The 27,288-nt window shown below is 39.4% G+C and overlaps 3 protein-coding genes across 4 annotated transcripts; 2 read left to right on the forward strand and 1 right to left on the reverse strand.

Moving 5' to 3' along the window:
- The first annotated feature begins 906 nt into the window (after positions 1 to 906).
- On the forward strand, positions 907 to 3,246 carry ndufb6 (NADH:ubiquinone oxidoreductase subunit B). Its single transcript, XM_079656310.1, has 4 exons — positions 907 to 1,205; positions 2,379 to 2,471; positions 2,862 to 2,906; positions 3,115 to 3,246. The coding sequence occupies exons 1-4, from the start codon at positions 1,026 to 1,028 to the stop codon at positions 3,178 to 3,180; spliced, it is 384 nt and encodes a 127-aa protein (XP_079512436.1). The 5' UTR covers positions 907 to 1,025; the 3' UTR covers positions 3,181 to 3,246.
- A 153-nt stretch (positions 3,247 to 3,399) lies between these two features.
- xrcc3 (X-ray repair complementing defective repair in Chinese hamster cells 3) lies at positions 3,400 to 5,485 on the reverse strand. Its single transcript, XM_079656268.1, has one exon. The coding sequence runs from the start codon at positions 5,166 to 5,168 to the stop codon at positions 4,146 to 4,148; it is 1,023 nt and encodes a 340-aa protein (XP_079512394.1). The 5' UTR covers positions 5,169 to 5,485; the 3' UTR covers positions 3,400 to 4,145.
- A 398-nt stretch (positions 5,486 to 5,883) lies between these two features.
- LOC307023180 (S-methyl-5'-thioadenosine phosphorylase) lies at positions 5,884 to 25,933 on the forward strand. 2 transcript variants are annotated; one of them, XM_079656286.1, is made up of 9 exons: positions 5,884 to 6,056; positions 7,144 to 9,390; positions 12,350 to 12,436; positions 12,776 to 12,834; positions 12,988 to 13,155; positions 18,361 to 18,463; positions 19,768 to 20,007; positions 22,273 to 22,395; positions 24,007 to 25,933. In XM_079656286.1, the coding sequence occupies exons 2-9, from the start codon at positions 7,147 to 7,149 to the stop codon at positions 24,043 to 24,045; spliced, it is 3,063 nt and encodes a 1,020-aa protein (XP_079512412.1). In that variant the 5' UTR covers positions 5,884 to 6,056; positions 7,144 to 7,146; the 3' UTR covers positions 24,046 to 25,933. The 2 variants fall into 2 exon arrangements, with proteins under 2 accessions (XP_079512412.1, XP_079512411.1); XM_079656285.1 differs by lacking the exons at positions 5,884 to 6,056; positions 7,144 to 9,390 and adding an exon at positions 11,117 to 11,263.
- Positions 25,934 to 27,288: the final 1,355 nt, after the last annotated feature.

Here is a 27,288-nt window from a genome sequence, read left to right on the forward strand (position 1 = left end):
TCAGTTGTACAGCAACACAAAAACTCACTTGGCAAAAGGTCTAAATCTCAAGGTCGGCATCAGGAGTCAAAAGGCCCAGGTTCTCACGACATGAAACATAACGAGCTGACAAAGGAACAAAGAAACACCAGGGCTATATATAGGTGAGGGGGATGGGCACAGGTGAAAACTATCAGGGCACGCAAAGGCAGGAAATGTGGGATCTGGAATGAGAGGAAAGATTACTTTCAAAATAAAGACAGGAAGTGACACGATCAAAACACAAAACTAAAGTAAAAACATGGTAAAAACACAACTAAACCAAACATATCTGTCGAGTCACCACAATCATTCTGTTTGGAGTTCACATCAATTTTTGTTCATTATTTATCGCCTTAAAGTTGTTTTAATTTATTGAACAATTATTCATTATTAAGTGGTCATTCAGTAACAAAGATGTTTAGAAATGTGTACAATTGTTGGGCCTTTTACTTTTGCACTATTTCATACTTTTTTTTGTATCATTTCATTTCATTAAGAAAAGCTACTAATACTTGGGATTTTTTGAAAAAGTGATATTTGCTAAACATTTTGCTAAAATAATCAGATTAATTCCAAATTCAGCTCTTTTGTTTTCAAATTGAGGCAAGGCAAGGCAAGGCAAGTTTATTTATATAGCACCTTTCAACACAAGGCAATTCAAAATGCTTTACAAAAATGAAAGACATTAAGAGCGAAACATAAAATGGCATTTAAAAACACTCATTTAAAAGCAGAGGCTGAATTGTATATTATCATTATGTTATAATAGGAATGTTTTGCTCATTATAAAGGTCCCAGATTGCTCGCTAGCGTGGACATTCATGTATAATAGTACCCTTTCCTCTCCAGGTCAGCAGGTGTCGCACTAAAATTCATCTCACTCTTCAATCCGTGACACACTTCCGCTCCATCTTCTTCTTCGTTTGTGTATTTGCCTTCGAAGGGGAAGTGTCCTCCATGGTGTCATTGCTGTTCTCTTGAGGTTGAATATCCAAAAAAATCAAATGTCTGGGTACACACCGGACGAGAAGCTGCGGCTGGATCAGCTGAGGAAGCTCCGGAAACTGTGGCTAAAGGACCAGGAGCTCAGCCCGAGAGAGCCCGTGATTCAGGCCAAACCTCTGGGAGCCGTCGCTAAGTTCTGGGCTGGATTCCTGGAGCCCAAGAGCCTGTGGAGGCTTTACGTGAGTCCTGATCATAGACTGTATAAAGGTCCTGATGCACAGCCATAATGTTAAAAACAGTTGATAAACAACCTTAAATACAGCCTAACAACGGCTCCTTATGTTAAGGTTATCAGTTATATTTAAACTTGCTAACGGGTTGTGTGCTAAGCTAAATGCATTGGTAAGGTAACGAAGTACATTTACTCAAGTACTGTCAGTACAATTTTTAGAGACTGGAATATTTGTATTTTATGTTTCCTTATACTTCTACTCCACTACTAATTCAGAGGTAAATAGTGTACTTGTACTAGATGCATGTAGTACCTTAAGTTACTTTGCAGATATAAATGAATGATAACAAAAAATATGATCAACAACACTTAAAACTAAGTGAATAATACAAAAGTAGTTTCACCTGCACCAGCTATGATAAACATATTAATGCATTAATAATTATAATCAAAACAATGTAAATTATTTCAAAATGGGCCAATCTGAATAACGAGTTTCTTCTGGTACTTTTAGTATTTTGATGCCAATACTTTTGTACTATTACTTAACATTTTGAATGCAGCACTTTTCATTTTCACTTTTCTTTGTACTTATTCGACCTCTGCCCAACTTACTTCTTTTTTAACATAATAATAATAGATTTTGTTAGTGTAGCACCTTTTAAACGTGGTGAAATAGCTCACCAAAACTAATTATTTCTTTAAGAAAGATGAATATATATTTGTTTATATTCATACTATATAAATAGTAAGGAAGGAATCAAATAAAAGTCAGGCAGGCTTGTTATCATTTTGAAAATAATACCTTGTGCTCTTTGTCCTACATTTATCTACACATAGGGCATTAAACAAATATTGTTATTGTTCCCTAGGACATTGACATGCTTCACGGTATATATTTAGTAAAACAATTAATAAGCTCCTTCTTACCACGTGAATGCATCAATACCTTATTCACGACAATAAAATATATTTCTTTTTGAATTTTCTTTTTTTATAAGCCCATGAAGTAGTTACATTTTAAATCCAGGACTTTTAATTGTAACACAGTATATTTTGATATGACTATTTTTACTATTTAGGCGTTACCTGCTTAGAGCAGACAAAATCAACACTCTGGCTCATGCTGTATGTCTCGTCTATGCGTAATAACTTTTCTCTCATCTCTATCTCCTTACAGACCTACAAAGCATACACAGGTGGAGTTTTCGCCATCACACGACTGTTGATTCCTGCTTGGCTTTGTCACTACTGTGTGAAATACCACATTGCTGTGAGTCGATATGCTTTATTTGTGATATTAGTAAACAAATAAGTAGTAAAAGCTGCCTGGGTTGATTTTATGTTTTTAGGACTTTTGTTGTCCAGGTTAAAACATTTAATTTACAGGTAATCAACATTACTTAAAAAAGATTTAAAATAGCTTATAAAATGTGTCCTGTAAACTATTGTATTTAAAAAGTAAGTTCCAATACTGATGGTAGACTGTTTCACTACTCTTAAGGTAGCATACATGGTAACTTGCATAAAACAGTACTACTTTTACATTTGTTTCATTAGCTTTATTCAATGTCTTTTATTGACAAACATGGCCACTATACAACCCATACTTATACATGCAGGTGTCGGAAGAGTACTAAAACAATGTCTTTGTCCCCCGCAGCCAAAGCCATATGGTATTGTGGAGTTGAAACCCAGGCTGTTCCCTGTAAGTATGACTAATTTAAAATCATACAATTGTATCTTTTGTGTTCCTCTAATCACCGTAATTGTATAATTAATATAATGATAGTGTATTTGATTAAGATGTACATCTGCATACACCTGATTTACCAGAGTTAGATCTGATTGTTTACATGTAAACAGTGCTATGATGCTAATTGCTAATTGTTTTCTGTCCCTGTTTTTGTGTTAAGGGTGACACCGTCCAGGAGACGGGTGAAGTTATTCCAAATCTCCCCGAGTTCCATGGTCATCACTGAAGTTGAAATATTTCTTTAATTTCCTGTTGTAAAAACTGTGTATATGCCAATAAAATAATAAATTCAGTCCTGAACGTTTTTAATGCTTCCACAAGTGAGAGAATGTAGTACTTCTTTAAAAAATAGTTTGCTGCCAGATCACATTTGTTTAAAGAAAATAATACAATTGCTTAATGTCAAATGTTAACTCAACCTTAGTAGTTTAATCCGTAATGTTCTGATAACGTAGGATAAAATGACACCAACTCTGGTACAGTATAAGCATAAGGTAATCCATTGTAGATACACTGGAATTCCAGATTACAAGCGTGTAATGTACAATGCTAACTGTCAAATGTATTTGACATTAAAATGTTGGGAAACATGTTTCTTCTGGTCTGAAATGACTCCAATAGTGTTTTATACTACCATTAGCTAAACTGAGAACCATCAGAAATAATATGTACATATAAAGACTACTGTATGTATGTATGTATGTAGGTACAAATCAAATATTCAAAACTTTAGAAACGTTTAATTACATAAAAGAATATATAAATTATATACAAAAGCAAAATAAAAAACATGCTTTAAAAAGAATGTTGTTGTTCAAAGAGAAAACCTAAAAAATGTCTGCACAGATGGACGGTATTGGATTACTGAGTAATAGTTGCTCTTTCTTAATCTCTTGGAGATTTCTTATAACATTATGTAATTTATGGACTCCCACAGCCTCAAACATTTAACTTTCACTACACCATCTGGGTCTCTTTAGTAATATTCTCATAGCATGGCTACTCAAGGTCTCTGTAAACCTGCTTTTCTGTAGTTCGACCACAGGCTTGCAACAAAGAGGTGAGTAATATTTAACATAAAAACAAGGCAGCAATGGCTGTTACACTTTTGTGTTTGGCTGTACAGGTGTGTGTGTGTGTGTGTGTGTGTGTGTGTGTGTGAATCTTGTATTTATATTTTTATGAATAATTTCATGCGGTTTCTGTGAGGCCTCGGACCCCCTCCCTCCACACGCCGGCCCCCCGGCCCCCGCGGGCCAGGTGAGGAGCAAACACCACCTGCAGCCTGCGCGGGGCGCTGCTCTGGTCGCCACGGGAGACCGTTCCCTGGAGACGCCACATCATCAGCCGGACCATCACCTGATTAGCCCAGGCCAATCCGAGGGCGGGGGCCACGGTGGGGGTCCCCGTGCTGGACGATGGGGCCAAACTGTCCGAACTGCTGAAAACATCCGTCACCTGGTTGATGCAGAGCACAGGGGTGCTGTACTCCCGGCTCAGGTGGTGCAGAGCGGCGGAGAAGGTGAGCAGCTGTCTGTTCCTCTCCAGCCAATCAGAAGCCAGGAAGTCCGACCTGAACAGCGCAGCGACCGAGTCCACGACCACGAGACGCACCAGTCCGCGAGCCAGCAGCAAGGGCACGCGGCGGGACACACACTCCTGCAGAGAGGCCAGGTCTGCGGCGTGCTCGATGTAGACCCGGTCGCTGAAGTTCAGGCTGCTGATGAGCGAGGGAGGGACGTCGCTGCGCAGACAGGACTGACCCCGGATCAGCTGCTGCAGCCGCCGGACCGGGAAAGAGTCCTCGGTGCTGATAAACACGGCTCCTGCGTTCAGACCTCCGTACTGTGTGGGGTACTGCACAGACAGACAAACCTGCAGAGCCAGCTGAGTCTTCCCCGCGCCGCTCTCTCCGGACAGCTCGGTGACCCCCTCCGCGGGTAACCCCCCCCTCAGCAGCTCGTCCAGGATGGGGCAGCCCACGCTGAGTCTGAGGCTGGACTGGAACCCGCGGCTCAGGAGCGCAGGGAGGGGCGCGTGGCGGCGGCAGGCTGTGGCGGCGGCGGTGAGCAGCTGCTGGGTGTCGGAGCGGGACAGACCGGAGAGCCGCTGCAGGTCCGGGGCAGAAACACACAGAACCGCCCGGACAGAGAGAGAACATCTCCGCACCGCAGAGATGATCCTCGGGTGGAGCTCCAGCTGGTCCCAGTCCATGATGAGGACATCCCGGGACTCCACTCTCAAATAAATACCTGTGTGTTTGTCATTGGTGTTTGTGTGTTTGTATGTTGGTTCGTTTGTTTGTGTGTTTTGCTTCGGTCCGAGACAATTTTACACAAACCTGAATCAAAAACCCCGGGTCTTCTTCTTTTTACGATGTAATGGCGGGTGGCAACCAGCGTTAACGGTGCATTACCGCCACCTACTGTTTTGGAGGGGGACCAGCATCCCATCAAATACAATAAATTATCTTAATTAACTCTGTATGTCTTTTATAATATAATAGTCTCTCTGATCAAATGTCTAATGTATCTTGGAGATTCGGTTGCTTCCTGATTTCTGTCTTTAACGTGTTCTCTTTCTTGACTGTATTTGCCACAGTTAAGTACCCGTCTCATCCGGGGCCTTTGGCTCTTATTTTGTTAACTGTTGGCCGGATGTGGGTTTTATGTGGTTAATGTTTGTAGTTCTCTAAATGCAAATATGGCACTTTTATTATTAATTCAAAAACGATATGTACATTTCAAGTTATCAACCAACAGGAATTTATTTTTCTGTTATATTCTCCAAATTAATTTAATTTCTGGTGAAATATGAGAAAATATTTAAATACAATAGCAAAAGAGCTATTTCGATCATTGTAAGTAGTTCTGTAGTAGAAAAAAGTTACATAATTATTTGTGTCGCTTTTATTTTGAAGGGCGGAAATCGCTTCTTTTATTGAATTTTAAAAAGTACTGAAAGCTATGGTGTTATGAAGCCCGGCTGCTGATCTGGTTAAGAGTTGCTCCCTTATGACTGCTATGAAGAAATGAGTCGATTTCTATGAGACTGTGAAGGATAATCAGTCGTCAATCACATACGTGTCCGAGGAAGCCAAAAGTAAATATTGAACAACTTTTTTCGAAGCTCATAACTAGCCGTTCAGATCTTAGCCTATCAAGCTAATGCTACTTAGCTATAAAGTCCTAGCTAACTCAGCTAGCTTGCTAATAATCAGTTCTTAGACTATATCTCGCATTCTCGTTGAGTGGCAGCACCAATATATCCCTGACAGAATAGTTTATTTAAAGATCAGGGTTGTGGAGACAATACCGACAATTAAATCCGACGTGTTTCTAACTGTAACATTACTCACTTGTGTGAGCGGGCACGGTGCTAGCCTAACCTGCTAGGCTATCTAGGCTAAGTGAAAACCTAAAGAAGTACAGCCACGAGTGCTTATTTAATTTTGGGTTTATTACGACATGTTCTTCTTAGTGAAGAGTCAATTAAGATGAGCCTGAGACGAGTATTATTGTAATGTGTAAAGCACGAATAGATCCGATATAAAAATAGGACTTTGACATTAGTTACATATCACGGACTGTCACACAGTAAGCATTTTACACTATCCATGGAGTGAAGCACCCATGTGCGTCATTCATTTCTGCTTTATCGTCTCATTACAGGACAGGTCTAATATTATTAAAGCATTTTTTTAATCAACATGTATTTATAGATTAGTATATATGTAGGGAAGTGTGGTGTTCTTAAATGGATGTAAGGTCTATATGCATTATGGAGAGGGAAAGTCATGTGTGTTTTTTTAACAAGCTTAGAATAACGAAAAACGACATTGAGAATCTTATAATATAGTCTAAAAAAAAAAGTATTGGTTGATGATGTGTTGGTCATTATATGAAGACTGAAATATATGTATACAGCAGCTGATCATAATATGGTTGAATCGGATGTATAGTGTATATCTGAGATAACTAGCTCAACTCTTGTGTTCTTCTTAGGGTATATTATGTTTAACTTAATAAGGAACGTTAAATAGGATTTACTGGGAAATGTGTCTTATTTAAGACTTAACTGCAGCACCTTATTAGAACAGTATAGGGTACTCTATGGCTGTCTTACCATTATTGTTCAGTAACTGCGAATTCTGCATTTTATAATAATGTACCTTTTTTTATCATGTCAGATCATGTCGGCAATCAAGATTGCCCTGCAGCAGAGCCAGAAGAAGAGTAGAAGGAAAATCTCTGAAGCATTGTCTGCAGATGTGTCTCCGGACTCCAAGTGTCCCATCTGTTTGGACATATTTAACAACATTTCTTACCTGGATATCTGCCTTCACAAATTCTGTTTCCGCTGCATTCATGAGTGGTCCAAAAACAAAGCCGAGTGCCCTTTATGCAAACAGTCTTTTAATTCAATTTATCACAGTATAAAATCAGAGCAAGATTTTAAGAAGTATGACCTTCAACCGGTAGAGAGTGGCTCATTTGGGTCTTTTGGGGGAGTGCGGTTTAGATACCGCACCACTCTTACAGGAGTCCATCGGCAGATGCGGGGAAGAACCTCTCCACCTCCAGACAACGGTGTAATGTTTGAAGCTTCAGCTAACCCTCCCCAACAGGAGCAGGAGCGTTATATCCGGCGGATGATGAAGAGGTTGGCAGCGAAGAGGAGAGCTGCAACTGAAGGCAGGGCAGTGAACACTGTCCGAGAGCTGGAAATGGTCAACTTCAGGAGGGAATTGTACCGACAGGGAGTGAGGGTTCGTAATGTTCACGATGGTGGTCGCTCCAGAGAAACCTCGGCTGAATTCTTCCGAACAAATCCTGCGTGCCTGCATAGACTGATCCCCTGGCTGAAAAGAGAACTTGTTGTGCTGTATGGGGCCCACGGCTCTTTGGTCAACATAGTGCAACACATCATCATGTCGCGCATTACACGTTATGACATGGAGGATGGAGCTATTCTGGAAGAGCTCAGGCCGTTCCTCCAGGCGCGCACAGAGCACTTTATCCATGAGTTCATGAGCTTTGCAAAGTCCCCCTTTAATATGGAGGCCTATGACCAGCATGCTGCCTACGACTGCCCAGCCTCTTCCTCAAATGAAGACGGCAGCTCCAATTCATCTGTAATAGCTATCTCAGAGGATGAGGAAGACTTGACAGAGTTTGACCCCCCAGGAGACTCCACGTCTACTCTGAGGCACTCCATGTGGGACGATGAGACGCCGGGGCCGTCTTATTCTACGACAGCAGAGCAGAGAAGGGCGGAGGGTCTCTCGGTCCTCGACTCAGACTCAGACAGCAGTTTAGAGGAGGACACACGTGGGTTAGGGGCGTCCCCACAGCAAATGAGTCCTCACAGCCAAACAGCGGCGACTCAGGGTGAGTTTACCAACGAGGAGTGTATATTTGATATCAGTGATGACTGTATCATTGTTAATGTTGTCAAGGCAACAGCAGAAAGGACTCCTGAGCTGGTCCAGCTCTCCTCTGACTCTGATGAGTCTGCTGATGAAGATGTTAAAGCAGTGCCTCTTCTACCTCAACACATCCGCTTCTCCAGCCTCAGTCCTATACCTTCACAGAGCAGTGATCCAAGCAGGGCTGGACAGTTAGAAAATGTTGAAACAGACCACTATCATCAGTTGGTTTCAAAAGAAAGATGTGGCTCTTCGACATCTAGCAAATACAAGACATCCAGCAGGTCAGACAGAAAAGACACTGATAGAAGATATGACAGCAGACCCAGGGAGAGTCGCGTGTCAAAGGACATCGAGCACAGGAGAAAGAGGCGCTCAAGAAGTGCAGAGCGCACACACTTTACCAGGAGCAGATCTAGAGAAAAGGGTTATTCTCCCAGTGGCAGAGGCGACTCAAAATCTGAGAGAAGTTATAAAAAGACAGACATTGATCACCGCTATAAATCATCTCATAATCTGCATCACACAGAGAAGCGGTCTTACTCAAATCGGCACTCTTGCTCCAGGAGCCCTAGCAGGGACTCGCGGAGACGTGAAAGGAGGCATTCTCCTTCCAGGACTTATTCCAGCAGTAGCTCCCCTTCGACGAAAAAGAGATCACACAACAACAAGCCAGGTGGAAAGAGGAAATACAAAACAAGACATTTGGAAGACGCGGCAAGCAAAACTGAACTTTCCAACTCGATTGGAGAAGGCGAGTCCCCCTCGTTGCCCAGGAAAGAAAAGAAAAAGAGCAAAGAGCAGAGTCGTAAAAAATCCAAAGACGGGTCGAGCAGGAGCCTCAGTGTGGAGCTCGTCAACGAGGATAACTCTCAGGAGCGAAGCAAGCGTCACCATAAGAAAAAGAAGAAACACAAGAAGAAAAGTAAAAGGCACAGGAGCAGTGAACGCACAGGGAAGCACTCGCCCGCTGTCATCACCATTGACAGTGACAGTGACAGCGATACGGTTGCCAATGATAATATCCCCCAGGACAGCAGCACTAAGGACAACCCCATCGACAATACCACAGATGACCCAGTTGACCCCGCCCCTCCGGACTCTATTGAGTAGTTATATGGAAAGAGTATTATACATCAAAACTAAATATTTCAAAGGATACGGTGGCCGTTTCTCAATGTCGAGTACACATGCTGCAGAGCCACTATTTCAAGTATACTACGTCATAAAGTCATATACTAAGTCATTTAAACAGTCCTTCGGCGCCACTCGATGACGTAGTATACTTGAAATTGTTGCTCTGCAGTAGGTTTATTCGACATCGAGAAACGGGCGGTGAAAACATGTACCCCTTTAAATGACATCGCAAGTGTTTTCTTCTTCGTTGGACACCGGCTTTCATGAATGACTAAAACAATGTTATTTTCACGTGCAAAGTGCCGCTATGTACAAAGGCAGAATGGAGTTTTATTTGGAGTTGCCAAACTCTTTTAAGTGTCAATCCTTATTGGGAACTTAATTTTCTTTAACAGGTGTATTTACTTTTCTAAGGTGCTCAGGGAAAATCATCGGTTACAGTGATTTTTTTCTTTCTTTACAAATCAGCTATATTATGAGAGAACTATTTCAATCTGCTGGAAATAAAGCAGTTCTTATTATCTGCATATGGTGTTCGAATTGTAGGCTCTTTTGCATTGAACGTTTATTTAAAATAAATTGTAATGAGCAAATGTGTTTGCTGTTGGTTTTCTGTTTTTATGATTTTAATATTATTTACCTACCACAGTATAAGCATCCAACGTGGTTGTCCTCTTCAATGTAAAGTGGTGGGATGCAAAACTTTTGATTTGTTGGTCTAATAACATTTTCAAATGATGCTAATTTAATACAATCAATCAATCAATGTTTATTTATATAGCCCAATATCACAAATGTTACATTTATCTCAGTGGTCTTCACAGTTTGTACAGAGTATCAGTATGACAATACGACACCCTCTGTCCTTAGACCCTCACATCGAGATAATACATTTACAACATGGGTAGACAAAATGTTTTGAAATGCATGTGTCTGTTTATAAGAACATGAATCCAGGAGGATATCAACAATCCTGTGGGAGCCATCAGGGAAGCAGTATGAGGAGAGTCAGTCAGGACCGCAGTGACAGGCTCAGCCACGACTCGACATCCAGGACTCAGGATGCAGGATTCAGGACCACAGCAAAAACACATTTTATATTTAAGTTAGACTGGGAAACAAGGCTATATTTGTACAATACATTCAATTTGTGTCTAAACCCTTAAGAAGTTAAATGAGATAGTGAGTTTTGAGTACCTTTTTTAAATTGAATTTCTTCACATAAAAGCAATTAGTGCACTTAGTTAGTCTATCCGGCTATTACAAATTAAACTGAATGTTAATAGGAATGTAGTACATGTTTAAGCCTAAGGTTAAATATATATGTAAACTGAGAGGAAAACTGTTTTTGAAAGATAAATAAAAAATTGATAAAAGGTATAGTGAAAATATAAGCTAATGGGGAATGTTTACATATTTCACTGATGGGTGGTTTTGAGTTTTATAGTCAAATGAAAGGAAACATACAGCTTGCTTAAGGCTGAGTGTACATCTGAATAAATGGCAAGCAAGTCAGAATTGAAATATTTCTAAAAAAATAGCCCCAAGCAAAATTCATCTCATCTAAAATCGCCCTTCTCTTATTTTGAAGGTCAACAGGAAGCGAACTGTCCGTTGGTCTCTGGTCTCTGACGGATGTAGCGGTTTGTATTCTGTAACAGTCTTCATCCTCCCAATTTCTTCATATATATTGACTTTAGCAGGCAAGAACATTGTCGTCATGGCTTCCACAGTGTCCATAAAGGTAAAAACCGTATATTTAAGGTCGGGTCTTAGGTGTACATAACTGTGTATGTTATAAACACACTGTCACAGGGAAATCAATGAATAAATGTAGCTAACGTCAGCTAAACGTGGCTTCATAATGTGCTGCCGCTACAAATGTGGGAATGCGGAACAATGTTATAACGTTACCGAGCTGTTAGCATCGTACTCTATTAGCCCATTGTATTTGTAATATGCAATCCATAAACTAAACGGAAATGGCTAAATGACACAAGCTAACATACATGCTAATGTTGAACCATCTCAGCTGTATTTGTGTGGCACGTGGTCAGGAGGAGTGCACCCTGACAGCTCCATTAAACAAATACATAAACAAGAGACAACAAGGCTTTCACACATTTCACAAAAAAGTGATAGAAACACGTGCATACAAAAGTATGTACCACATAATACTATAGCCTATTGTTAATATGTTGCATTGCCTCTTGCACTGTATTTTGTTATACTAAAGGACCTGTGTGTAGGGGGTTAATGGCAGAATATCAAATAATGTGAAATAGGTAGTATGTATAGCAATTGTTGTGTTTTTAATTAGCTACATTGAGACTGAGACGGTTTCCACTTGACTGCTTGTATAAATTACACAATGTTCACATTGGTATTTCATCTGTTTTCATGTATGTCCTTTTGGTGCTACAGCAACTTCTACACTTTCCCCACTGGGGATCAGTAAAGGTGTATCTTAATGTTTTACTCAAGTACTTTACTTTAATGCAAATAAGAGATACTTGAGTAATTGTTCATGCTTTGTGTATACAAACAGAGATCCTACTCCCTTAGGGGAACTAAATCACATCTTATCATCCTGGATTTCAGTTTTTCACTTTGTATTGAGACTTATTTGAATATGTGCTTACATTGTTTTCAAAACCTTATTTTTATATATATTTGTTGTGTTTAGCTCTTGCTGCAATTCTCTGCACTGTACATAAAACAAACTTTGAAAAGTTATATTTATTGTGTTTTATAAATGGCACACAAAAGGAAGTGTTTGGCTAATAATTACAATGTAGTTGTTTATTGAAGACTTCTTATTTTTGTTTAGATTGGGATAATTGGTGGTTCCGGCCTTGATGATCCTGATATCCTGGAGGGAAGGACTGAGCGATACGTTGACACACCTTACGGGAAGGTGAGTTGTGTTTTGTGGTCCAACGCTTTTTCCGTCATGTAGAGCAGTGTCAACAATACGCTCGACTGGCATATGTTTGTAAATAATTTATTACTGTAGTGTTTTCATAGCTGATTCAACATAATACATTTAATTAAATATACAATAAAAGTCACATCAAAGAAATACAAGGCAACAAATATATAAAGAAAAAATAAACAGGAAGCAGTTAGATTCAATTTGAAAACAATATAATTAGTTAAGCCAGTATAAAAAAAACAAAGAGAATCGTAGTATAAATTACAAATATCACCTTAAAATCAATTTGTTTAATTGGATTGTTCTTCTTTCCTTGAACAGCCCTCTGATGCTTTAATACTGGGGAGGATAAAGAATGTGGAGTGTGTGCTCCTTGCAAGGTGAGAAAGGATGTTTTACTCTACTTTAAAAAGTGAATTATGAAATGTTCTCTATAAGCTCCATCTAGTGGATATCCATTTTTACTGCATATATTCACCCAAATTGGATAAACAATGAATATCTTAAATGCTACTTTTCCCTCATTTGTTAAGGCATGGGAGACAACACACCATAATGCCGTCCAATGTGAACTACCAGGCCAACATCTGGGCTCTGAGAGAGGAGGGCTGCACTCATCTGCTCGTCACCACGGCCTGCGGATCGCTCCGGGAAGAGATCCAGCCCGGAGACATAGTCCTCATCGATCAGTTCATCGACAGGTGAGTGGGGTCTGAACACAACAACATGTTAGGGTTCAGATATTTATTTATTCTTTTCACATTAAAAGAAGAATTAAAAACGGTATTATATCAGAGCATTTAAATTGTATTTTTTGTGTTAGTAATATTAAAGATATGTTTAGCTATGTTAATTTTTACTGATCAGGCAGAACATGAAATATGTTCCCGATTAGAATCGTTGAAAAGCCATTCATCATAGAGTCGCGACATCCTTATATGAAGCAGTACAAACTGATAACTAGGGTTGAAGAGGAAGAAGAATTGGAGGATGAAACCCTCTTTATCTTGTCACACATGTACATGCACGTAGTACAGCACACAGCGAAATTGGACCTCTGCATTTAACCCATCCTAGTACTCGGAGCAGTGGGCAGCACCGATTGGGACGTGAACATGCGACCCCTCGGTTCAAAGAGCAAGTCCCGACAGACTGAGCCACTGTTGCACAATTCATCTACATTTGACCAAAACTGCAAATTCGACCATTGCAATAAAATAAATAGTTTTATCATTTTTAACACCATGATCATTTTAATATATTTGTCGATGATAATTAGAACAATGATGTAAAAAAGATCCATGTATTGTAATTGCAAAATATCAGTCAAAACAATCGCATCTCGTTATTTTCTCCAAATCGTGCAGCCCCAGTGAGAACAGGAAGTCGTTGCAAGACCTCTATTTAAAGGCTGACCAAAAAGAAGTAGCATATTTTTCCTGGTGCTGCGTTCAAAATCACATACCTCTTCTTTAACCTTCTCTCAAAGGCTCTTTTGGTTGTTCTTTTTCCCTCCACCCTTGTCCTTACTTTAACTCAGGGCTCCTCATAGTGCGGCCTGCAAGTACAATACTTAAATACATATGAATACACTTAAATGTAGGGATGTCCCGATCACCTTTTTTTGCTCCCGATCCGATTCCGATCATTTGATTTTGACAATTTGCCGATACCGATTTTTCCCGATCCGATCTTTATGCAATGCATTAAGAGAAAAAAAAGAAAAAAAGCATTCAAGTTGTCCCTTAAGGTTTTTTTTTTTTATTTAAATTGGATATTCTATCCAACATGGATATAGCTTCTTTCTTTCACAGCAACATTAGATCAGTTCAGTTGTGCAGCATTGGATCAAAACAAAATAAAACTTATCAGTACTCGTTAGCTTACTGCTACAATTAGACACTGCGCCCACTCTGTTTCCAGATTTGAGAGAAATAAGCAACCAGGTCTATGAAAACAAGCCCCAAAGAAGCAACACATACTGTACATGATGTTGTGTAATTTGAAACCAAAACTAAGGCCTCAGGATGACTTTAAGACTTGAACATGGTCATTTTTGTTTTGTAACATTGAATACAAAATTTTAAAAAAGTATTTAAAAAAAAAAAAAAAAAAAAAAAAGATCCCGATTCCCGATTTTTTTTCTCCCGATTCCGATCTTTTGAAAATCACGTGATCGGCTCCGATCACGTGATCGGATCGGGACATCTCTACTTAAATGTCATTCTGTAATGACTGTACAGGTGGTGTATTGCACAACAAATCAAATATCCTCCCACCCATCTCGAGACAGGATTGTCCAGATAGCTGAGTGACAAACAGGGAAGGACTTAGGTTTGCTTCTTTCTCAAACCAATATTTGTTCACTTTTATGTTCAGTGGGAAGGATTATTACCTTTGCCTGATGTTTTGTTGGATTTCTAAGTGTCTTAATTTGATCAAGGCTTCAGTGAGAATAAAACAAATGCTGTCACTGTTTTGTTCTCTGGAAACATTTGACACCAATACATGTTAGAGAGATATTTTTGTCGTCACGGCTACTTCCTGTCTGTGTCATGTTTCATTTTGTGTACCACTTTCTCTGAGAGCTTCACCCTTCAGCTCTCATTCATTCAATTCACTGAGCTTGTAGCCACTACCACGTTATAGTGGGTAACACTGTGTGAGATCTTCTTCCACATGATTACACACTTTCCTTCACTTATTTTCAAGTTGACTTTTGGAAAGGACTGTAATTATAGTTTGCTTTGACAGTGCTGTTATTGTTAAACAGGTTGACTAATGCCTCTTTATTTAAACTGTATTAACTCCCTCTGTTCATATTTTCGAAGACTTGAGTTGCAACAAAATGAACAGGCTTTAATATTTAAGTTTTTTGGTCACTAAAACCCCTCGCTCATTCTTCCTGCGAATGTCTTTCTTTTTCATTGACATGGGAAAGCATACTATCTCCACAGTGTCTGACTTCCAGGCATTTACATCTATACTTAATGTGTAGCATTACCCTGTGGGAGTGTGAGAGTCTCTCTGTTAGCTGACTTAAATAACTCAATATGTGCTGTGTCAGTGGGAAGACTTCTGTTGCCAATGAGTCGCCACACAGCTGGCTGAATGGAGAAAAACATCGAACTGCCTTCCCTCAGTGGTGTCAGTGTGTTCCCTCGCTTACGACCGCCTGTGGTTTTGCGTCTATTAGTGAATAGCTCCTCTGCCAACATTAAGCACGGCCCATTTATCAGAAATGAGGAAGTTGTGTTCGTTGGGACTTGTTCAGACTTGTCCTGCAGCATGTGACGGCAAGTTTGTAAAGGCCTTTCTTGTATCAACATGTCTCCAGTGCTTATTTGTTTTCTGTCTACTGCTAGTCATACCCTCTTTTAGTGCTGCTAGCTCTATGCCAAACATCACTGTCTCACAAGTTTGACGCTTGACTTAATTTATCTCGTTTTGATTTGACATCAAACACATTTTCATGTCACCATCTCATTTGGAGAATTTAGCGAATGTATGCGAGTTGTAACAATAAACTAAAACACATAACTTAGAAGTGGCTCGTCAACAAAAACACATTTTAATTCAACATGGGTGCAAGGATACACTCCAATGATGTTACTGTGTTGCAGTGTGTATGCTTAGTAATCCATTGTATATCCTTTTTGCATTTTAAGAATATTTTAAATATTTCATAATTAAAGGCTGTGGGAGCCATTCAGTGCAACAATGATCCTGAAATGACATTGCGAATGAAATGCCAGGATAACTTAATTTCTGTAGCATCAACAGGCATTGTGCTTGGCTGAGTTTGTCCCACACACTGCTGCTACTGATGATCACCAGGGTGCAGCTGGATATTTAACTACTAACTTCCAATGCCAGAGTCATGAGCAACAGATTGGGTTGGGCATCAACTTAAAAGATTTCCATCGATGGGCACGTTCATATTTTGGATGTCTGAAATAATTGTGGTTTGACTCGGCAATCCCTTTGGAGATAGAGGAATATCCAGTTATACTATGAATCGGCACCACCTAGAGATTGTTTTCTTTTGTTATTACCCAGCTACATAATGATCTCTACATGTATTTAAGTTAACATTTAAATAGTATTCAGAACTATGGCTGCACAATGACTCGATCATTTATCAGGAACGCAAAACTCACTCCTTAAAACTCACCTTTTCATTAAAGCCTGTAGCTAATGAGGACACTACTCTGTTTTTAGTAATGTGGCTATTGTAGAAACGCTGTGTAATGTTACAGGCTGGGGATTGTCACCGCATGCTATTATTATAATGTTACTATTGCATTGTCCAAATCACAGAATGCGCAATATTCGTTAATGGCAAAACAAGTACAAATCTCATCCCGAATGAAGTATTGCCGTCTAAATATTTTATAAAAAATATCCTTGTTTGGTGCAAATACTTTTATAAAAAACCATGATGATGTAAATAATCTCTCAAAAATGATCATTGCCTTTCCGTTTTTTTTTTTTTGTCGTATCAGAATTGCTTTATCATTACATTGCTCTAAATCGTGCATTCCATTTCAGAACAAAACAAAGCTGAGCGTATACAGAGACACAACCCCAGATGTTCTCAGGTCGCTGAGCAGAGTGACTCAGCCTCTAGAAAGAGCTGCAGGCTGGCACTGTGCTAGGAGGAAACTCGCTGAATCAGCAGAGCCGCAGTGGCCATTGTTGGCGTCGTAAAAAAGAGGCCGGGCGGCGGCTGCTGATGTGTTGATACTCCTGAATAGCTGTGAAGGGACTGTTCATCAACTATTGAATTTAATGTGGGACATAATTCATCCTAACTTGAAGTTTACCACCAGAACGCTCTGCTTTTTCAAACACACACATTCTGGATTCAGAATTTTTATTGTTATTCCGGTTATACAAGTCCTGTGGCAAGCTTTCCTCGAGGATCGTCAAAGACACACATGAATTAACATATTATAGAACAATAACATGATAAAGTATGAGAAGCAATACAATGCTGTTTAGATAATGATTGTGAAACAAATGACTTGGCTGCTTGGTTCTTGATGTCATTAGTGTTCATGTTGACACTGTTTCCTTAATCAGGGTGTCCGCGGGGCCAAAAGTTGATGAATCAATTTAGCGAAGATTAAGGCTATTAAAAAGTATTAAACTGCATTTTCCAAGGTATTACATTTTGTAGCTTGTTTTCAATAAGTATATAAATTGTCCAAAGAGGTTGTATTCTACAGTCTGCCTGAATGTAATCATTGCGTAGGTGTGCAGTGTGATTCTGTGTAGTTTATTTAGGGCATCCCGTTGGATTTGACGTCATCTGAACAGGACATCCCACGCTCAATGTTTGATGGTGCGCGAAGGTCCGTTTACACCGGTTGTTAAACAACATCGTTATCGGGAAATGCAAGTCTGCGTCCAAAGGGTTGGAAGATAAGGAGGAAGGAAAATCAATACTGTATATAGTCAATGTGAGGTCAAGTGTGTCGCCAAGGTAACCGGTTAGAACTCCAAGTGGCGATGAGGTCTTAAAATGTATGGAAAGGGTCTTAAAAAAGGTCTTAGATTTGACTTCAGGATTCCTGCATATACCCTGCTAATTAATAATTAAAAGATTTGCTTTTTGATTTGAATGTTTTCTATTGTCTGTTTTTGTTGTTGTTGTTGTTGTTAAATGTTCTACTTTTTTCATTTAAAAAGTGAATTGCTAACCTGATCGAAAACAGTTATAATCTGAAAAAGTGTCATATTCTATTATTTACTTTTACATTAGAATACATTTTCATAATCACAAAACAAATCAAATATTTACATAGATTTGGTTATTTTTTAACAAAACCTAACTAAGGCATCTGGAAATTCCGTGTGTTGCCAGGATACTAACTGCCAGTACTTCCTGCTCTTGTTTCCAGGACGACCAAGAGAGCTCAGACTCTGTATGACGGGCAGCCGAGCAGCCCTCCAGGAGTTAGTCACATCCCCATGGCCGAGCCTTTCTGCAACCGAACCAGAGAGGTGAGCTCTTCAATACCTGCACATTTATCCCGTTTCACACTTCCTCAACTATTGTAAGATTATTTTCACATGAAATCTGATATTTAACTTTCTAATAAATTTTTATCTTCAAATTTAATATTTACAATTTGTTCTCCTTACATAACAATTTGAAATAAAGTAATTTACATCTTAAATTATTAATATATACACACATTCTTTTTTAGAAATATCCAACCTTCAAATTGCTATTTGAAATCAACATCGCTCTGCACACTTGCTAGAGAACATTTGTGTGGAAAACTCAGTTCATTTGTAGGGCTGCGCGAGTATGGCCAAAAGTATGCGGGTAAATCTCACCGTAAACTATTCAATTATGACCGATCATAACTCAGCTTTATGCACACACTAAATTAAGTGTGGTTTAGGAAACGAGCTCCGTGTTACAAGACGGGTCGGGTGGTTTGGCACCACCGCAGACTCTTTACAGGGAGGAGCTCCTGAGCAGAGACACGTTCACTAAGCAGAAAAACGATATCCGGTCACAGAGATCTGCTATTCTAAAGTAAAGTCAACACATATCGACCCTAAGTAAAGTCTGTATTAAGAACGAGAAACGTTTTAACATGTATATCGTTTTTTGTAAACTTATGACAAATGTGTGAGGGTGATGACATCAGCGCATCGTCCTATGTGCGGGGGCTGAGCTCCGGACAGCCCTGGCACAATTTAATCCCTGCTCATATCCTAACTTCAGGATGCACAATTTTAACTTTGATTAGAGGTCAAGATTCCGGTCATTCTGACTCTGACTCATTCATTGTTTCGTTTTGTTTGACTTTTTAAGGCATAGAAAACTCTGTTCTGTCACTTTTTTTTATTCCAACCTGCGTTTTCTGCAGGTTTTTTGCAAAATAATTCTTAAAAAGACAAAGACATGAAATGTTGGTGAAACATATTCACAAAAGCAGGACAGCCTCGTATTTCCTAATATCTATCTGCTTATCTCGGAAGACTAAAACATCACATGGAAAAACAGACACAACACAGCATAGTTGTATTGTTTGTATTCTTCTAACACTTCAGGTTATAGAATGAGATGAACAGCTATTCACGCCACGTCAACAGTTCCCACATTAGATACATCTGGCGTTCTTTATGGCTCCAATGTGCAGAGATCTTCAGCACATGTCTTGTGAATTCTCCGGCCGAAGCTCCAAATAAACCATCAGTGTTTGCCATCAAAGTTCCAGCTCTCCCTGTGTCTCTCTGAGTCTCCATTGCTTCAGAAGCGTCCGTCACAACTGCCTCTCTGTTTCCTGCAGGTTCTGGTGGAGGTGGCCCGCAGCCTGGGGGTCAGATGCCACGTTGGAGGGACCATGCTGAGCATCGAGGGGCCGCGCTTCTCCTCGCGGGCCGAGAGCCTCATGTTTCGCCAGTGGGGCGCCGACGTCATCAACATGACCACGGTGCCCGAGGTCGTCCTGGCCAAAGAGGCGGGCTTGTGCTATGCCAGCATCGCCATGGCAACGGACTACGACTGTTGGAAGGAGCATGAGGAGGCGGTGAGTGGCGTGCTGGATGTTAGGAGCGCAGAACTGTTTTATTATGTGTGTGTGTGTGTGTTCTTGCTTACGCCTTGTTTGAGTCAGCATCAGCAGAGTGTGACACAAGCTTAGTTAGTTTATACTTTTTGGAAACTCCTTTGTGTTCGTTGCAACTCCTAGACAATTACAACCACGACAAAAACACATGAAAATGAATAATAATAAATGAACAGAGTTGTATATGCATTTGCAAAAAACTGCTCCTTATACTAGGATGGGTTTAAATGAGTCTACATTTGACTGTGTGCTGTACTGTGTATATGTTTGTCGATAGAAAGAGGATTTAATCATATACTTCTATTCTAATAAAGGTATCTATGTGTATTCTAGTCATACAGATGCCAAACGGTTAATTAAAATAATCTTTGGTGAACTTTATCCAGTGCTCCCATTTTATCTGTGAACTAGAAAAGTGATTGTTATAGTCATTTCTCTCACAGACACATGTTGAAATGATAACAAAGGGACATTCATATCTATAAAAAAAGATGATGCCAAACCAAAACCCTTTTTCAGTCTTCTTACTATGAACCGCTTTGGTTTCTCTCGCAGGCCTGATTAGGTACTGAATATGAATCACTGGCGCTTTAATGAAATACAATCACTCGCTTGTTTTTTTCCCCTTCCTTCCTGCGACTGGAAGATTTTCTCAGTTGTGCATGTGACAAAAAGGTCCTTATTTTCTGTTTCAAACGCAGTGATCCGTGTGTTCTTGTAGCAGGAAACGCAGCGTTCGGGTGCAGTAGCTCCTCTTCAGGTTTTGCTGCAGAGCATTGAGGTTTTTATAAGTATATGAATAGTCAAATATTGTTCGAGTACAATCATTGTCCAACATGTTATTGATTATTAACGTGGAAGTCAACATTACCTCCCCATGATATTTGAAAAGGAAACGGAAATTGCAAACATTGGGTGCTGTTTGAAGACTGTTCAATTGTAGGTAGGAAGACTAAAGTTAGTAAATCACTAATATGTTACATCATAAAGAAAAACATTTGACTCTCAGACCAGACGGTGGGTAATTGTATTGGTTTGATGGAATCTCGACGCCGTCTGTGCTCTGTAGGCCGACTGCAGTACGTGTGGCTTGTTTTGGCTCCTGATTGCCCCCCCCCCCCCCCCTCTGTCAGACTCTGATAGTGTGGCTGATATACGGCGTGTGGGCGGTCTCGGGCTTATTTGACACAGATCCAGCCAAACTCACAACTCCACTTCCGAGTTCCTGCAGCTGACCTCTTCCCCCTCCGGTTGCCGAACGCTCACCACACATCCTTCCGCCCCCCCCCCCCATCCCTCCCTCTTCGCTCCTTCCTAGCCTCCTACCACCTCCTGCCTCAGTCTGCTTTCCTTCCAGCCTCCGGTGGAAGCCCTGCCAGAGGAGGTTGAGTCACTCTGAGTCATCAGCTGCACTGTCTTCCTCCTGCAAATACCAGAAAATCATGAGCCTAGTCATTGACTGTGATATAAACACAGAGCACTAAAGAGGGGGGTTAATCGAGGTCGCAGGAGAAAACACCAGCAGGAAACAGAAGTGATGTTGTGACTTAATGTACTGTACACTGTATTGATGAGTAATGCTGGTCGTATCGCTTCTTTTCATGCAGACCTTTCTGTATTTCAGCGTGAACCTTTCACTGAGGCCTCAGTTTCCTTACGTCATTACAGAAGATAAAAAATAGCTGACTTATTGCAACATTTTCAAATGCTTTTCCCTCTTCTTCTTGTCACAATGTTAGTCAGGTGAACAATGTGATGATTACCAGTGTCTTAGAAATGTCAGGTGAAATGGCTCAACACTCAATTACAAAATGAAACCCATGTAATACTTCATTGGAGTAAAGGGCACAGCTGGCTGCCAGAAAAACAATATACTGATCTTCTCCATTGCCTTGCCTTCATTTAAAGCATTACGGCAGTGCCATACAAATATTTACATAAAGTTGTTCACAATCGGGTTTACATCTAAAATGTAATTATTTGCCGATTAAAAAAAATTAAATTAAAATTGGATATTTTGTGTCTTTATTCCATCATGCATTGCTGCCATACATGTCTATTAATATTTTATTTACAAGGTTATTTACAATGCGATGGTTCCATTTACCGTCAAAATTGCTAATGTCAAAGTACATTTTAACCTGGAAAATATAAAGTGATTGACATTTAAAGGAAGTGACTTTGCATGTCTGTCAGTAAATGTCAGTTTTTCCTCCCTTGTCGCAGGTCTGTGTCGACAACGTCCTGAAGACGATGAAGGAGAACGCCAACAAGGCCAGCAGCATCCTGCTCACTGCCATACCTCAGATCAGTCAGATGGACTGGGCTCACACAATTAAGACTTTGAAAGTAAGTTGTCAACTTTATGATTCATTCCCATTTTGTATGTCTTTAGAGAGGATGTGAAATAGGGTCTGTTGACATTTGACCAGACTTATCTCCAAAGGACATCTCATTTATACTGCCTATCACAGAGCCACGTTTTTCCACTGTGTTTGGAAAGGGCAGAATCTCTGAAAACAGTAGACAGTCATGAAGGTGTTCATTATCAAGAAGTCATAGGGCCATAAGAGTGCGATGACTCAGACACTGCCATTGTGCTGTGTTGCAGCTTTTCATAGGGTTTAACACAATGTAATCCATCTGGTTTGACCTAATATTGAAATCTGTGTTTAAAAACATTGAGCATAAAAGGTACATACACCCGACTATATTACAGTCTTAACTCAAACTATGCGGTAATCAAAATAATTAATGCTGTCAAAATTATCGCGTTAACGGCGGTAATTAATTTTTTTAATTAATTGCGTTAAAATATTTTACACATTTAACGCATGAGCAGAATGGCTCGCCCCATACATCCCACCAGTGACAGCGCTGGGGTAGGCTACAGCCATACCAAGAAATGGCTTAACCCCACCATGAAAAACGATGTTAAAGTAAGCAAAATAAAGTCCGCCAACTCGCGCAGAGAATTGCACTGACAGCAGTTAATAAGATTGATTTCAGTAGCCACTTGTCTGGAAATACCGAAGACTAGAAACGGTTTTGAAAACTTTTGTCACGTAGTGATCGTCTTCTCAATAGAACATCTTTGATAATGTCTTCTGGCCAATCAGAATCAAGATAACGGCGTGGTGTTGTTGCAGGAAGTCCTGACGGAAAATACTTTTGCTGTAGTACATCTCTATATACATCGATACAACATTACGTGTTGATAGAAATCAACACGTTATGAAATAAGACCCCACGGTTTGATGATTGATAGGTGTGTGGGCTGTCTTTCATTTTGACACACAGAACAATGTTATAATAAACATACATACTGTATGTTAAATGGATATATCCGCCTTCTTTCATTCATCTTTCCATTCCCACAACAATACACATAAAGAAATGGCATATTTTGGACATAGTCCGAATGGTGATTAATCATGATTAATTAATTTTTAAGCTGTGATTAATCTGATTAAAAATGTAATCGTTTGACAGCCCTAATAATAATAAATGTGTGATTACCGGTGCACATTTTAAAAACGGATCATTTAAAGAGACCCTATTCTGCTTTAGGGGTTTTCCCTTTCCTGTAGTGTTACATAGGTTTTTGTGCATGTACATGGTCTGCAAAGACTAAAATCCCAAAGTTCCTTCCCACGTAACACTAGATTTTATTGGCTAGCGTTCCAACACATTGTTAGTGATTTTTTGTTATTTGCATTATTCACACTCGACACTTCTAAAAAGCTCCCTTCTGATAAAAGATTTGATTTTTAATTGGCGGTAAAGATAATAGAAACATCTGTTTTAATGAAGCTTTAAAAAAATCGAATTGTCTGCTGTTTTTCCTTTTTGTTGTTACCTCAGACTAACCTGAAACTCACAGGATTGAAATGTAATGATAGTTTCTGTTTATCTGTGAGATGTATGGGAAACAAGGCTGTTTTGCTCTTTCTCTTACAGACAATGGCACAGTCTTCAGTGATGTTACCCAAACACTGAGCGTGCAGAAAACGGTAGAAAAAGGATCCCGGACCCCACCCACCCCTCCACCGACCACAGACTCAACTCTGCCTGCCGTTTGTCATCAGTGAATCACAAGAAAGTGCCTCACATAATTATTGCATGTGCTCTGTCTTCGGCTAGAGTTTTATTGTTTTTCCTTGAGCTAAAATACACTCATAAATCTCCAGTAAAACCCCCCCCACCTCATACTCAATCACAGGCCACCCTTTTTCTCCGGAACAAGCATCAGTGTCGTCACTCTGCGGTCAGTCCTACATCATGTTAAGGTACGAGACACATTTAAAAACGAAAGATCAACAAAGATTTAAAGTCTTCTAAAGATTATTCTAGATATACAATCTTTGTGGATTTATATTTTTGGTGGTGAACATACACAAATATTAACAAAATGATATATTAGCATGTAAACCGTTTGTGTCTTTATTGCTATTGCTTTAATGCGTTGCAACTTTTGCACTTTGTTGCCTTGGTTACAACTCATTTTAAAGTCTACTTTGAACCTATTTTAGTCCAGACCTATATTTCAAATCCCTGAATACACTTTGAGCAAAACTTTGTCTTGTTACTAATGCTAGGAATATATATTTTTTTAGGGGCACATTTTAATTTTGTTAATATTTTTGTTGAGTATACTTTCATTTGTGTTTGCTGTTCATGAAGCTTGTGAATCAAAAACTTGCAGCATCCAATATAAATATAGACAAAACATTTATAGCTAAGATCTGCACTGTACATGCAAACTGTTTTCCAGTTATCATAAATAAACTGGGTTTAAAGACTCTTCATTTTTTACACTGAGTGACTTTGACCTATATTGTAGGAATAAGCTTCTAATGAAATTGGCAATTTTTGTTAAAGTTTACAAATGTTTCCGTGTCCTATTTTTTTCTTCTCTAATCTGCATTGGCTGCTCCTAAATGTCATCATGCGGCACAATATCTAAATATAGTTACTAACTTTTGTTGTTACTCTTTGTTTGCTTGTCTATATAAAATAAATGCATTATTCAGCACAAAACCGGTCAATAAAAACTACAGAGAATAATTCACTTAGTGCATCTTACCATTTGCATTTAAGTTTTACAGTTTTTTTAAATCACATGTTCAAACTATATGAATTGGAATACAGGGTGAAATAATTTTAGTCTTGGCTAAAAAAGCTCAATATGAATGGGAAAAATACATTTAAAATACGATGTAATTGTGAATTAATATCCTCCTGAAGGGAGAGTTCAGATTGGAATTTCCGGGCCCTTACAGCCTCCTGTTTGACATATTGATCAAAATGTATTGTAAAGATACAGGCTGATTGCCCTGGAAGTTAAAGTTAATGTCTATAGGTTGAATGATGCTTTCAACTTTATTTACTGCCTGACATTATTCCTGTTGGGTTTCGGTATTAGTCACGTCTGTGTATTTTTAATGTTTACCCCTCCTGTTCCTTGTTCTTTCTGCAAGTATGACATGCATTAGACCGTAACGGCGACCCATTGGGTGTGCAACTATATTTTATTTTATTAGGAAATCATTGTAGACGTTATTACAGAAGTCCAAGGTGCTTTAAGTTGACTATCTTCTGGTAATCATCACGTCTTAAACTTTCCATTAAAGATAAATTAATGAACTCCCATCGGTGATGTTTTTAGCAAGTTAAACTGGGAGGTCACCTGAGGACAAACAATCATGAGCCTAAGATTTACCAAGCAGTGTCAGGAAAAGCCTTCGCTATGATCCCTCTGACAATATTCCTAAAACTATTTTAAGAAGAATCAAATCTAAGGAAAGTCAGCTAGCTAATGTGGAACTTTCAAACAATTTGAAACTGAATAATAAAAATAAAATAATCGTTTTTTTGTGGTTATTTATTCTTTTGTACCTTTTTGTTGTTGTAATCCATCCTTTAGACAAGATACATTACCATATTAGTGCTGCTTCTAATATGCACCATTAACACACTTACAATTACATTTTATTAAAGTGCATACAATGCGAGGTCTGCATATCATTTTGTAAAAACAGGAAGTGACACTCCGAGTCTGCAGAACAAACAGTGCTTTAGTTACACTAATGTTGGGTGTGCAAAACATTTTGAATGGCTTTGGTTAAATAGTCGACATATGTTCAAATGATCTCATATCGTTTTAGACAAAAATCCACACTAATCTTAATTTAAAAATACAATGTCATGAACAAATATTATAGGAAGACTGTTCACCTTATACAGTTATATATTCTGAATATTTCTATTTTACAACGCAGAATAAATCTGAACCAATTTGTGTAGCTATTATTAGACATTATGGCCAACCATATTTTACTGATTTTTCATGACAGCCTCATATTGACAAAGATTTCGTTAAAAATACGATACCTACAAAACATCCGATAAATAAATACAAAAAAACCTTTTACAGCAAAACATCCTATGTTTCAGACAGAAGGCCCTCCAGGCCCCGGTATCCCTTCATTAACGTCCAGCGTCACTCGGTGTCCGGTAGAGACTGAAGATAATCCTCCACCTCCGTGTGTCCGTGCTGCCGGGCCAGGTCGACGGGTCGGTTGTCGTTATTGTCCAGGGCCTGCGGGTCAGCCCGGTTCTTCACCAGCAGCCGCACCGTGTCCACAAACCCGGTCCGGGCCGCGTCGTGCAGCGGAGAGCTCCCGGTGCTCCGGTCCCTCACCGACGGGTCCGCTCCGTGCCGCAGCAGCAGCTGAGCCACCGGGGTGCTGCCCATCATCATCACCTACAGAAGTATATACCCCGAGTTAGATTCTAGTTTGGATTGATTACAGCCATTTTTTTTTTAAATGCATTGTTTATATCACTAAATAGAGCAATCTTCTTATTCCACATTTCAAGATTCAAGGCTTTGATTGTCATTTTTCATAGCTACAGTAGTTATGACAATTAAATGCTTAGGTCACAGGCTCCTCAAACAGTGCAACACAATAAAACAGATAATAGTGTAAATAAAATAGAATAGAAATAGTGCAGAATAGTCTATACAAGTAATTGGAATATTGATATATATATATATATATTCATATATTCATCTGTTTGCAACATAGCCTAGCCTAACCTATATATATATATAGGTTAGGCTCGGCTATGTTGCAAACAGATGAATGTTATGTTCTTACAGAAGTTTAGGTGTTAAACAGTCTTATGGCCTGTGGGATGAAACTGGCCTGTGTCGGCATACAGTACAGGCTTCCTGCA

This window comes from Notothenia rossii, assembly GCF_949606895.1.
Source record: "Notothenia rossii genome assembly, chromosome: 1".
NCBI classification, from domain to species: domain Eukaryota; kingdom Metazoa; phylum Chordata; class Actinopteri; order Perciformes; family Nototheniidae; genus Notothenia; species Notothenia rossii.